This window comes from Aotus nancymaae, unplaced genomic scaffold, assembly GCF_030222135.1.
Source record: "Aotus nancymaae isolate 86718 unplaced genomic scaffold, 86718_ANA_hifiasm-v0.15.2.pri h1tg000038l, whole genome shotgun sequence".
NCBI classification, from domain to species: Eukaryota; Metazoa; Chordata; class Mammalia; order Primates; family Aotidae; genus Aotus; species Aotus nancymaae.
The window spans coordinates 179,000-193,378 of NW_026988452.1; the positions used below are offsets into that span (position 1 = coordinate 179,000).

The following is a 14,379-nucleotide window of genomic DNA, read 5'->3' on the forward strand; positions in this document are numbered from 1 at the left end:
CTTGAGTCCAGGAGTTTGAGACCAGCCTGAGGAACATAGGGAGACCCCGTCTCTACAAAAATACAAAAATTAGCTGGGTGTGGTGGCGCTCACCTGTGTGGTCCCAGCTACTCAAGAGGCTGAGGCGAGAGGATCACCCGAGTCCAATAAGTCAAGGCTGCAGTGAGCCGAGATGGCATCACTATTCTCCAGCCTGGACAACAGAGCAAGACCCTGTCTTCAAAAAATGAAAAAAAAAAAACCAAACTACTTTGACTAAATGATGACTTGGAGTCTGTAGAGATGCTTTCCATTAGGGTTTGCTTCATTAATAACTCTGGTCTTAATCTTTTAAGAGGCTGGAATGCCGACAGGCTAGAGCAGGAATGTGGCTTAAAGGAGTTGTGCTTGACATTTATTATTATTTTATTTTATTTTTTGAGAAAAGGTCTCACCCTGTCTCCCAGGCTGGAGTGCAGTACTGTGCACACAGCTCACTGCAGCCTCCAACTCCTGGGCTCAAGCGATTATCCTATCTCAGCTTCCCAAGTAGCTGGGATTATAGGTGCCAGCCACCACATCTGGCTAATTTTAAAAACTTTTTTGTAGAGACAGGGTCTCACCATATTGCCCAGGCTGGTCTCTAACTCTTGGGCTCATGCAATTCTCCCCCACTGGCCTCCCTAAGTGCTGGAATTACAGGTGTGAGCCACCAGGCCTGACCTCACTTGACATTTAGAAACAGTTTCAAATGTATTGATGGTCTCAGGAGTAGCTGGTGTCCAAAAGCTGGAAGCAGACTATTTAACTCTGAGAAAATGTCAACAAGGGAAAATTTATAAGATGTTCCTGGTTGGAGACTTGCTTTTTTTTTTTTTTTTCCCCAAGATGGGGTTTCACTGTATTGGCCAGGCTGGTCTTGAACGCCTAGCCTTGTGATCCACCTGCCTTGGCCTCCCAAAGTGCTGGGATTACAGGCATGAGCCACCGCGCCCGGCCAAGACTTGCTGTTTTTAAGGGTGACTCTACTTTGATGTGTGAAGTGGCCTGTTGTACAAAACCTGGACTAACAGGACTTTGAGGCTCTGCCTGAGATCTGTGAATGATTTGTACCAAGTGAAACTGAACATCTTACTTCCGTTTTCCATGTTTCACTTTCTGCTTTGCGTATGTGTCTATTTATTCTTCCTCCAGATGTCTGTGAAATGCTTCATGTAAGAGGTCCCATATAAATTCTAAACACGTTTTAGGATTATTTTGATTTCCCTCTACTACCTCACGTGAGGGAGGCTGGGCTAGTTATTTTTTTAATGTATGTAACACTCTATTTACCATATGCCAGGTATTGTTTTAGGGTATTAAGATATGAATACTGCATTAACTTGTTTAATCCTTATAACTGTTGTATGTGGTAGGTACTACTATTGTCACTTTCACAGATGAGAAAGCTGAGGATGGACAGGATAAGTAATTTGCCAAGGTTGTACAGCGAATCCCTGACAGAACGGGACTCAAACCCAGGCACTATGGCACCAGAGTCTGCACTTTTCTCTTTCCTTAGGGACAGGGTCTCACTGTGTTGCCTAGGCTGGGCTCAAACTCCTGGGCTCAAGTGATTCTCCTGCCTTGGCCTCTCAAAGTGCTGAGGTTACAGGCATGAGACACATGACAGCCCAAGAGTCTGTACTCCTTTTTTTTTTTTTTTTTGACAGAGTCTTGTTCTGTCGCCCAGGCTGGAGTGCAATGGCACAATCTTGGCCTGATTACAACCTCCGCCTCCCGGGTTCAAGCAATTCTTCTGCCTCATCCTCCCAAGTAGCTGAGATTACAGGTGCCCACCACCATTCCCAGCTAATTTTTTGTATTTTTAGTAGAGACGGAGTTTTGTCATGTTGGCCATGGTCTTGAACTTTTGACCTCAGGTGATCTACCCTCCTTGGCCTCCCAAAGTGCTAGGATTACAGGTGTGAGCCACTGCGCCCGGGCCAAGTCTGTACTTTTAATACTTACACTATGCTGCTTTTCACTATGCTAATAGTGACAAAGAAATATATAAGATAGTGAATAAATATCGTAGCATTCTGTGCCTGTCTTTCAGGCCAGTAGGATAACTCCTTTGCAGAATCTTTTCCCATCTTTTATTCTTTTTATGCTTGCCTCTTAACCAAAAAATTTTAATCAAAACTTAATTTTAGTAGTGGGGTTATCCTCGCAAAGTCACTCATGTCTTGTCAGAGGCCTGCTCTGTTGGAGGCTGGTTAATTCAGAATGTGTTTTTTAATAAGGTTTCATGGTACCGATGGCCTCCTTAGCTCCAGATACACAACTGGTAAATACATTCCTTGTGCCTATTAATTGAGGCTTTGTGACTGGGTTACTGCATACATAACCTTTCTATGGCCAATGAAACACCCAGTTCAGAAACAGTCTTCTTGATGAGATAGCATCATTTAATTTATTTATTTATTTTAAAGATAGGTTCTCACTCTGTCACTCAGGTTGGAGTGCAATGGTGCATTCATAGCTCATTGCAGCCTCAAACCCCTGGACTCAAATGCTCTTCCCACCTCAGCCTCCTCAGCAGCTAGGACTACAGGTGTGTGCCACCACACCCAGCTAATTTTTAAATTTTTCAAATTTTTTGTAGAGATGGGGTCTCACCATGTTGCCTAGGCTGGTCTCGAACTCCTGGCCTCAAGGGATCTTCCCACCTTGGCCTCCCAGAGCACTGGAATTACAAGCATGAGCCACTGTGCCTGGCCAGTAGCATCATTTTAAAAATGAAGGATGAAACTTTTCAGTATATTTTCTGTAAGTAGTTGGTATAATGAAATGAGAATAAGCTTTAAAGTCAGATAGACCTGCATTTGAATCCTAGTTAAAGGATTAATTTGGCTTAACTTGGTCAAGTTACTTTACTTAACCTGCCTGAGCAGGAAGAATAATGCTTTCCTGCCTGAGAACTTGTGAAGATTAAATAAAATGATACACATAAAGCTCCTAACTGAGATCCTGATTATGTAGTGAGTAACTCCATCCCCTTGCTAGTTCTTTTGAAATAAGGCAGCTGTCTGCTCCACAGGTTACTGTTTGCAAGGGTATAACTTGTTCTTCCTCTTTCAGTAGCTCCCAACACATTGGCACCTAGAGTGTTGGCTTAGCTTCCCACGTCACCCTGGTGGTGTAATTATGTGGTCAGTTTCCCTGTTGTTTTCCATCTAGCTAGCTATCACTCCAGCAAAATGCTGCGGAGCTTAGGGATGATACTTAACTTTCCCTCAGTTTCCTAAATGCCAGTTGATTGGAGGCTGTCTAGTAAAACTACTAAACTACTAGACTGGTAAAGTTCTAAAGGAATGGTCTTTCTCGCATTGCTCTGCCTCCCTAGACAGCTCTGGCCGTGCGGTCTACTGCTGACCTCGGAACCCAGGTACATGCAGTGCTCAGTTTTCCTGGTGCAGTGATCCAGATACGGTCAGAATTCAAGTAGTGAGATGCATTTTAGCATCTCCAAACTAAGCCTATTCCACTGACCAAAACCTTCCCCTCTTCTCACCTCTGTTGATAGCATTTTCCACTCACTCAGCCAAGCCAGAGCGTCAGAGTGAAATTGGATATTTCCCTCTTCCTCTTTTCCCATATCTAAACAGTCACCAGGGTCTAAAATTCAATTCCTAATTTTTCTTTTGAAGCCTTCTTTTTCTCTCCATTTCCAAATATAATGGTTTATATGACTAAAAAATCTAGAGTGTACTGTTGCTTCAGACATGCCCAAATATGGGTGTTCAAAGCTCTGTTTCCTGATGTGTTGTTTTTTCTATAGGATTACCTTAGCAACTCCAAGCTTAGCAATACCAGCAACAAAAAAGATCAAGTCCCAGTAGCTCCAGCAAAAACCAGAATCCCAGGGCTTACTCTTTTCGGACTGACTCTTTTTGTTCCTGTTCTTGTGATCAGGGTGTGAGCTATTCTGCTTAGTCAGGACTAAATTATGTACCCAACCCTGGGTCCTAGAGTAGGGTGAGATCTTGGAACCTCATGAACCAGAGCAGAGAGGTGGTTGGTTCCTCAGTGAAAAATCAGGGTTCTCTTACCAAAATAAAGGGACAAATTCTGGGCAGATATAAACAGCGTATTCACTCTAGATTCATATCATTTCTCCTTGGGGATTACTTCGTAACTTCTTAACTAATCTTCCACCCTGAATTTAGTCCCTCAATTCCAGATAGCCTCACCCTGCTTCTAGATTATTTTTTCAGAAACAAAGTTACTATAATATTTTACTCAGAGATGTTCAGTGGTTGTCTGGGCTTGGTGGCTTAGACCTGTAATCTCAGTACTTTGTGAGCCCAAGATGGATGGGTCACCTGAGGTCAGGAGTTCGAGACCAGACTGTTCAACATGGCAAAACCCCATCTCTACTAAAAATACAAAAAATTAGCCAGGCGTGGTTGTGCACCTGTATAATCCCACTTAGGAGGCTGAGACAGGAGAATTGCTTGAACCTGGGAGGTGGAGGTTGCGGTGAGCTGAGGTGGTGCCACTGCACTCCAAACTGGGCAACAGAGCGAGACACTGTCTCAAAACAAAAGTAATGTTCAGTGGTTTTCCTGTTGAAAACAGAGTATTTTCTGTGTCAAAACTCCTCACTCTGATATTCAGTCTTTATGTTAGTACTTACGAAGTTCTCAGTTACAGAACCATGGCATGTCCGTCCACTCTCACATCTTTCTAGCCATTCTCATTCTTGCTTTTCTACACTTGCTGCAATAGCTCCCTCTTTGTCTGACGATCTCTTAGTCATCCCTTACGTGACGCGCCTTTGAAGGCATCCCTCTCTGTTACAGCACATCTCCCCTCATGGCGTGGTTATCTAACTGCCCGTTTCCACCGTTATGTTCTGAATTTCCTGACAGATGGGACTCAACCCCTCTTTAACCACCAGCGTCTAGCACAGTGCCTGACGTGTAGTTGGTGTTCAGTGAATATTTGTTTGAGGAATGAAAACATTAACAGTGTGGTCATGCCTCTTACAGTTGGGCAGATGCTAGTGGAACTGTTGTCATTGAAAGTGCCACTTTCTTCCCATTTCTCCTATTCATTTTCACGTTTTTAAATTTCCTATTTTATTTCTTTCGCATCCCTCTTTATCATGCTCAGGGTTAACAGTTTATCTAGAACTGGGAGCAAAGCAGGATGATCACATGATTTTAAAGCAGTCCACATTGCTAGTTCAATTTGTAGTATAAAAATTACAGAAACATACCCTTGAAGCTTCTGGGGAAACTGCCGTTGTCTGAACCCAGGAGGGGAAGGGTGTTTCAGCTGACTGCAAGGACTCTAAGCCTGAAGCGTTTCTCAGTATTCCTCTCCCCACAGCTGTTTCTGCTTTTTAAAGGGTTCTCTCATTGTTGCCCAGGCTAGACTTGAACTTTTGAAGTCAAGCAATCCTGCTTCAGCCTCCTGAGTGACTAGGATTACAGGCACATACCACTGTGCCCGGCATACCTTTTACCTTTAAATCATATATGCCAGAAATTGAAGAGACTGAAACACTTGTCTTTCCTCCTGTGCCATAGCTGTTGAAGTAGTGTTGTGTGCCTGCTTTCCCTTGTTTGTAAAGCATTCTGCTGCCTAGATGGTATGAGATGAGCCTGTGAAGTAATAAGATTGTCTTTCTTATATGTCTCATGAAATCAGCCTCATTGTTTTGCAGTAAAACGTAAGTTTCTTCCATTGCATCAAGCAGATTTAAGTCTTTACTATATACAAGTGACATCCACTATTTGAGGAAGTCCTTCTTACTTTCTTTCTTACCGACAGCATAAACAGGGCCTTGCACTCTGTGCTCATCCACGGATTTCACCTTAGTTTAAATGCAATGGATATATTCTTTGGACGTGGGACACTGCGATCAAACTTAATTATGTTGCAGACTGTCGAGTCCTATAGAATTTTTGGCAGAATTTTTTTGAAGCAGAATGGGTAAGAAGGCTTTATTTTAGGTGCCCTTCCTGATTTTGTTGACTTTATTAGATTTATGCAATGGAATTCACAGGGGGAAAATGACAGAGAAAAGAGACTGTTATTCTCTGCTCTACGATAGTGCTTTCCATAGACTGTCAGTTATACTCCACTCTGTGAAGCAGCTGTTGCCTCCATTGTACACTGAGGGAATTGAAGCTTCAGGAGTTTAAATGGCTTGGTCAAGGATGTACATCTAGGCCCACTGCAGTGGCTCATGCCTGTAATCTCAGCACTTTGGGAGGCCGAGGCAGGCAGATCACTTGAAGTCAAGCGTTTGAGACAAACCTGGCCAACATGGTGAAACCCTATCTCTGCTAAAAATACAAAAATTAGCCAGGTGTGGTGGCGGGTGCCTGGATTCCCAGCTACTCAGGAGGCTGAGGCAGGAGAATCTTTTGAACCCAGGAGGCAGAGATTGCGGTGAGCCAAGATTGCGCCACTACACTGCAGCCTGGGCAACAGAGTGAGACTCCATCTCAAAAATAAAATGAAATAAAATACAAAAGAAATAGAAGATACATAGTCCCTTTCTTTCAGGAAACAAGCTATATAACATTAAATAACAGTTTTAAAGTATTTTCAGAAGGAATGGTATATCGACAACATATGCTTTTGGGGTTCTAAGAAAGAAGTTATAGTGGGTCAGATCATTTGGAACCTTTTGAGAGAAGGTTGCGTTAGAGCTGAACCCGAATCCCTGAATGGGATGAGAAGAGAAGAGGCTTTCCAGTTGGACAGATGCATGAATTAAGTCATGGAAGTCGGAGTGAGGTTGGTATGTTTGTAACAGTGTGTGACAGAGTGCCTGTCTCTGACTTGAGGAGTACTGAGCAGCAAAGTTGGTATTTAGATTGGGGCCAGTGATGGAGAATTTTTCACCTCCATGCTAAGGAATTGTTGGTGGTTAGGTTTCTGACGTAAGGGATATTTATATTTCTTCCTTATGTTAAATCTGTTGATAGTTGAAATTCAATACATTTGATATTACTAGTGTGATGGGGAAGCATTTGTTGAAGAGGAATCAAGCTACAAAGCACACCTATAGGTACTGCTTATTCCCTGCTAGACATTAAGATTCTCCTTTGGCTGGGTGCAGGGCTCATGTCTGTAATCTTAGCACTTTAGGAGGCCAAGGCAGATGATTGTTTGAGCCCAAGAATTTGAGACCAGTCTCAGCAACATAGTAAGACTCCCATCTCTCTCTCTCTCTCTTTTTTTTTTTAAGTAAGACTCCATCTCTACAAAAAAAAAAGAAGATTCTAGCTGGGCGTGGTGGCTCGCGCCTGTAATCCCAGCTACTCAGAAGGCTGAGGCAGGAGAATCACTTGAACCCAGGAGGCGGAGGTTGCAGTGAGCCGAGATCTCGCCACTGCACTCCAGCCTGGGCAACAGAGCGAGACTCTGTCTCAAAAAAAAAAAGAAAAAAAAGAAGATTCTCCTGTCAGCCATGAAATGTATGGAACTGGCCAATGTTTACATTCTCCCAAGTGCCCCAGAGCTGAGAGACTATATAAGAGAGTCAAGTATGTTTCTCCTATAAGCATATTGTTTGTTTAAAGCATATTATTTATGTAAAAAGAAGCATATTCAACTACATAGCCTGCAAGTTAAATACTAGATAATTAGAAATAGAAAATGTGTAGCCAGATAAGAAGAAAAATTAAATATAAATGTGGCTGGGTACGGTGGCTCACGCCTGTGATCCCAGCTCTTTGGGAGGCCGAGGCTGGCGGATCACGAGGTCAGGAGATCGAGACCATCCTGGCCTACGTGGTGAAACCCTGTCTCTACTAAAAATACAAAAAAATTAGCCTGGTGTGGTGGTGCGCGCCTGTAATCCCAGCTACTCGGAAGGCTGAGGTGGAAGAATCGCTTGAACCCAGGAGGTGGAGGTGGCAGTGAGCCGAGATTGCGCCACTGTACTCCAGCCTGGTAACAGAGCAAGACTCCGTCTCAAAAAACATATATATATGTAAATGTGATAGTCTCTCGCTACCTTAGTGTTACCAATAATTATTTCACTTAATTATATTTTTTTCTACCTGAGGGAAGAACCCATTACTTCTTTCCAGGAAGTAATTTCCGGCATTAAAAGTCCCAGGGACTTGCCTGACCACAGTCTTTCAGCAGAGAAGCCCTTGATACTTGAGCATTTAAAAAATCCTGTATGGTGTTTCCTAGCTTCTTGTTTGTTCGGATTACTGATCCTTTTCTGTGGGGAGGGATGTTTTAGTTTTTTTTGTAGAGACATGATTTTGCCATGTTGTCCAGGCTGGTCTTGGACTCCTGAGCTCAAGCAATCCACCTGCTTTAGCCTCCCAAAGTGCTGGGATTATAGGCGTGAGACACTGCGCCCAGTCCACCGATCCTTTATTAATCGCTAGTCTCAGAAAAGGCCTAAACACTTACCCTCTTCTCTACAGTCCCCCTGTACTACTAAAGGTCACCACTATTAACATATTATTTCTTTTCATGTTTTTATGTTGAGATTATAAATCTAATTTTACAGTCTGCTGTTTATACTTTAATATGCTCTAATTAGCTTTGGAAACTTTTTGATCAAAAGTTTTAATTCTTTCATGATATTCCATCATATGGGTATCACACCTTTCTTCCTCCACTTCAGGGATCAAATCATTAACTGACTTGGGACAACCTGATTTCAGCTACGATCTCAGGTAATGATATCATGGGCCTGTTCCAGATAAATAGCTCATTGTGGAAGAGATATGCCAGTAAGCTGAAGCTGTTTCCTTTTACCACTAAAAAGAGTATTTGGGGATTGAAGATAGGCCAATATATATTTCTTACCTTGAATCTCACTTTACGATTGCATAGTACTTTTTTCACTTATTTACTACCTATCATATATTTTATATATATCATACATAAGATACACACATATGTATTTTTAGTGATTATGTTTTAGTTATATAGTGTAATGCTTTACACAGTTTTGCAGCTTTTGACTTTACTCTTGAGTGTTACTTGTTGTAGTATGGTAAGCTTAAGACTGAGTTGACATTTAGGAAACCTGTTTTTTGTTTTTCCCCAGACATACTTCTTTGAGTCACTTAAGCAATTTCTATTCCTCTTTAAAGGAGGAATGTGGTCAAGATCTTCCCAGAAGAAAATAGTTGGGATTTTATTCTGAGCTTGGCTTTATTCTGAGTTGATGAAAATGATTTATGTAGAGGTGGGTTATATTCTCCCTTGCCACTTAGGCCTAGTTCCATCTTGGCATAGGGTGATACAGAAAGATGTGCATTTAGTGTTTGGTGATTAAAGGAGAACATTCTGTATACTTGCAGAAGTGGCTCTACCAAGAGCTGCTTTGAACCAATACACTTCAAAGATCTTGATTGTGCTCATATAAAGATTACATGGGAATGCAGGGTGATACCATTCAAATAATTATTACCAAACAGGTAATAGGAAAAACTGACCTTATCTGCTGAAAGCATGGTTGAAGAATAGGGAAAGCGTATTTTATTTCTCCATTGTAATCTGTTTACTTGGATCTAATATTCAGGCATATTGGGTTAATCCAACCACTGTGTATTAGCTTCAGTTGAATTTAGTATTTCAACTCTCTGATATTGATAGTTATATCATTAGGGTAAATGATCCTAAAAAGATGAACACACTAAAGACAATACAAAAATATGTAAAATGGGACTTCGAAAATCCCAAATGTGGGGAGGAATGGAGTTAAAGTGTAGACTTTGTTTGTTTCTTTTCCTGTCTTTATGATCAAACTTAAGTTGCTGTCAGTTTAAAATAACTTTTTATGGGCCTGGCACGGTGGCTCAAGCCTGTAATCTCAACACTTTGGGAGGCTGAGGTGGGTGGATCACTTGAGGTTAACAGTTGGAGACTGGCCTGGTCTCGAACACGGTGAAACCCTGTCTCTACTAAAAATACAAAAATTAGCTGGCCGTGGTGGTGGGTGCCTGTAATTCTAATTCCAACTACTCGGGAGGCTGAGGCTTGAGAATTGCATGAACCTGGGAGGTAGAGGTTGCAGTGAGCTGAGATCGTGCTACGACACTCTAGCCTGGGTGAGAGTGAGACTATGTCACAAGAAAAAAAAATTAAAAATAAATAAATAAAATAACTTTTTATAACAACAAAATGTGTTTGTAAGCCTCATTCTGACTACAACACAGAAACCTATGACACACCACAATTGAAAAGCAAGGAATCAAAACACGCTGCTAGAGAAAATCAGCTGCCACGAAAGAAGACAGTAAAGGAGAGAAAGAACTGCAAAGCAGCTGGAAAACAAGTAGCAGAATGGCAGTAGTAAGACCTTACTTATCGATAATTACCTTAAATATAAGTGGGTTAAATTCTCCAAATAAAAGACTTAGAGTGACTGAATGAATTTTTAAAAACCGTACAAATAAGGCTTAACCATATGCTGCTTCTAAGAATCTCGCTTCACATGTGAGGATGTACATAGACTCAAAGCGAAGGGATGGAAAAAGATAGTTTATGCAAATAGAAACCAAAAGAGAGCAGGAGTAGCTATACTTATATCAGAGAAAAGAGACTTCAAATCCAAAGCCGTAAAAAGAGACAATGCCATTATATTATGATAAAAGATTCAGTTCAGCAAAAGGATATAACAATTGTGTGTTTGTGTATATTTGTATATTAATGTATACATGCATCCAACATGGGACCACCTTAATATGTAAAGTGAATATTAATTGACCTAGATGGAGAGAGAAACTCTGATATAGTAACAGGGAACTCTGATTCCCCACTTTCAGCAATGGACAGATCATGCAGACAGAAAATCAACAAAGAAACAGCAAAGTTTAAACTATATCATAGACTAAGCAGACCTAACAGACATCTACACAACATTCGACTCAGTAGCTGCAGGATACACATTCTTCTCAGCAGCACATGGAACAGGATATATGGTATCATATGGCAGGTCACAAAACAGGTCTCAGAAAACTTTTAAAAATTGAAATCATATCAAGTATTTTTTTTTTTTTTTTTTGAGATAGAGTCTCACTCTGTTGCCTGGAGTGCAGTGACACAATCTCAGCTCCACCTTCCCTCCCGGGTTCAAGCAATTCTCCTGCCTCAGCTCCCATGTAGCTGGGATTATAGGCACGCACCACCATGCCCAGCTAATTTTTTTGTATTGTTAGTTGGGATGGGGTTTCGCCACATTGGCCACGCTGGTCTTGAACTCCTGACTGGAAGTGATCTGCCTGCCTCAGCCTCCCACAGTGCTGGGATTACAGGCATGAGCCACCGCGCCTGGCCGCTCAAGTATCTTTTCTGATTACCGTGCGATACAACTAGAAATCTATAACAAGAACAACTTAGGAAACTGTACAAATATGTGGAAATTTAACAACGTGCTCATGAACAACCAGTTGGTCAATGAAGAATTAAGAAGGAATTAGGAAATTTGTTGAGACAAATGTCAGTGGAAACACAACATACCAAAACTGGGATACTGCAACAGTAGCACTAAGAGGGAGCGTCCAGCAATTAACATCACATCGAAAAAGTAGGAAGAGCTCAACCTACTGTTGCATCTCAAGAAACTAGAAAACCAGGACAAACAAAACCCAGAATTAGTAGAAGGAAAGGGATAATAAAGATCAGAGCAGAAATAAATAGAGTCTGGAAAAAATAAAAGATTAACAAAAGAGTTGTGTTTTTGTTTTTTTCAAAAGATAAAGTTAACGAACCTTTAGCTAGACCAAGGGGGAAAAAAGACTCAAATAAATAAAATCGGAGACAAAAAGGAGACGTTGCAACTGACAGTACAGAAATACGAGAGTCACTAGGAGCTCTTAAAGATGACTCTGTGCCAACAAATTGGAAAACCTGGAAGAAATGAATAAATTTCTGGACACATACAGCCCACCAATACTAATCATGAAGAAATAGGAAACCTGAACAGACCAATAATGAGTAATGAGATTGAATCAGTAATAAGTCTCCCGTCAAGGAAAAGCCTGGGACCAGATGTCTTCATAACTGCTGAATTCTACCACACATTTAAAGAACTATACCAGTTCTTCCCAAATTATTCCAGAAAATTGAAGGAGAGAGAATTCTTGCAAACTCATTCTACAAGGCCAACATTATCCTGATACCAAAGCTAGAGAGGGACACAAGAGAAAAAGCTACAGGCTAGTATCCCTGATGAATATGAATGCAGAAACTTGACAAAATACTAGCAAACCAAATCTAATAGCTACATATTAAAAAAAAAAATCAGAAGATAGCAAGTGTTGGTGAGGATGTGGAGAAAAGGGAGCTTTCACACACTGCTGGTGGGAATATAAATTAATACAGCCATTATGGAAAACAGTTTGGAGGTTCTTCAAAAAGTTAAAAATAGAGCTACTATGTGGTCAAGCAATCCCAATACTGAACATATATCCAAAGGAAATGAAATCAGTGTGTCAAAGAGTTATCTGCACTTCCCTGTTTATTGCAGCGCTGTTCATGATAGCCAAGATACGGAATCAGCTTAAACATCCATCAGCAGCTGGGCACGACGGCCCATGCCTGTAATCCTAGCACTTTGGGAGGCTGAGGTATGCAGACTGCTTGAGGCCGGGAGTTCGAGACCAGCCTGGCCATCATGGTAAAAGCCCGTCTTACTAAAAATACAAAAATTAGCCAGGCATGGTAGCCTATACCTGTAATCCCAGCTATGTCGGAGGCTGAGGCAGGAGAATCCCTTGAACATGGGAGGCAGAGGTTGCAGTGAGCCAAGATCATGCCACGGCACTCCAGCCTGGGCGATAGAGTGAGACTCTGTCTTAAAAAAAAAAAAGTCCATCAATAGGTTAATGGCTAAAGATAATGGAGTATATATACACTATGGAATATAATCAGCATTAAAAATGAGTGAAATTCTTTCAGTTTTGGCAACATGGATGAGCCTGGAAGGTGTTACATTAAGTGCAATAAGCCAGGCACAGAAAGACAGCTATCACACTATCACATGCTATTACTCGTGTAATCCACGAAGTTGTTCTCATGGAAGTACAGAGTTGAACAGTGGTTGCCAGAGGATGAGGAGGGTAGGAGGAAGAAGGGGATGGAGAGAGATTGGTCAGCAGGTGCAAAGTTACAGTTAGATATGAGGAATAAGGTCTGCTGTTCTATTGCGTAAGATGACGAGCGTTAGCAGTGTGTGGTGTATTTCAGAATAGCTGGAAGAGAGGTTTTTTAATGTTCTCATCACAAGGAAATGATAAATATTGGTGATAGATATGCTAATTACTTTGTTGTGATCGGTGCACAATGTATTCATGTACCAAAATAACCCATTGTACACTATAAATATGTACAATTATGTACCACTCAAAATTTTTTTATAAGGTGAAGACACTAAATAGAGTAGCTACGTAAATCAAATTTTTTCAATATATGAGCAGATACCAAATATAGATTGTTTGGTGTATCTTAGAATAAAAGCCACATGCTTTTGTAGCTTTGGCTCCTCAGGGACATTTATTGTGAGGAAGGGAAAGTCTTTGGCTTTATCCAGAGGAAATTATGGTTAGATCTTAGTGCTCAAAGTTTCTTTTTTTTTGAGACAGAGTCTCACTCTGTTGCCCAGGCTGGAGTGCAGTGGCATGATCTTGGCTCACTGCAACCTCTGCCTCCCGCATTCAAGTGATTCTTCTGCCTCAGCCTCATGAGTAGCTGGGATTACAGGCATGTGCCACCACACCCAGCTAGTTTTTTTGTATTTTTAGTAGTGACAGGGTTTCTCCATATTGCTCAAGCTGGTCTCAAACTCCCGACCTTGTGATCTGCCCACCTCAGCCTCCCAAAGTGCTAGGATTATAGGCGTGAGCCACTACACCCAGCATGCTCAAAGTTTCTAAGATGTCAGTGCTGTTTCTATAATTTTGGAATCAAAGCCCTAGGATGACAGCGTACTTAATGTTTGCTTTTGGGATTTATCATGATGTTCTTGTTTTGTTTTGTTTTGAGACAGAGTCTCACTCTCGTTGCTCAGGCTGGAGTGCAATGGCGTGATCTCGGCTTACTGCAACCTCTGCCTCCTGAGTTCAATTGATTCTCCTTTCTCAGCCTCCCGAGTAGCTGGGATTACAGGCGTGTGTCACCACGCCCAGCTAAGTTTTGTATTTTTTGCTAGAGATGGGATTTTGCCATGTTGGCCAGGCTGGTCTCGAACTCCTGACCTCAGGGGGTCCATCTGCCTTGGCTTCCCAAAGTGCTGGGATTACAGGCCTGAGCCACCATGCCTGGCCTCATGATGTTCTTTAACAGTTAACCTTGTAGATCCGTACAGAATGAATCAGAACACAGGTATGCAGAGTCACTTCATGAGTCAGACTGATTCTCAGG

The 14,379-nt window shown here is 41.6% G+C and overlaps 1 protein-coding gene across 6 annotated transcripts in view; it reads left to right on the forward strand.

Moving 5' to 3' along the window:
• Window positions 1-14,379, forward strand: part of RUBCN (rubicon autophagy regulator) — a 75,308-nt gene that overhangs the window by 15,475 nt on the left and 45,454 nt on the right. For 3 of the 6 annotated variants that reach the window (XM_012443187.2, XM_064360070.1, XM_012443188.2), the window contains exon 1: window positions 7,444-7,529. The exons of the other annotated variants lie outside the window; for them this stretch is intronic. In XM_012443187.2, coding sequence (XP_012298610.1) covers window positions 7,459-7,529 — 71 coding nt within the window. In that variant the 5' untranslated portion in view covers window positions 7,444-7,458. Of the gene's footprint in view, window positions 1-7,443; window positions 7,530-14,379 lie in introns of those variants that run through there. 6 annotated transcript variants of the gene reach the window in all.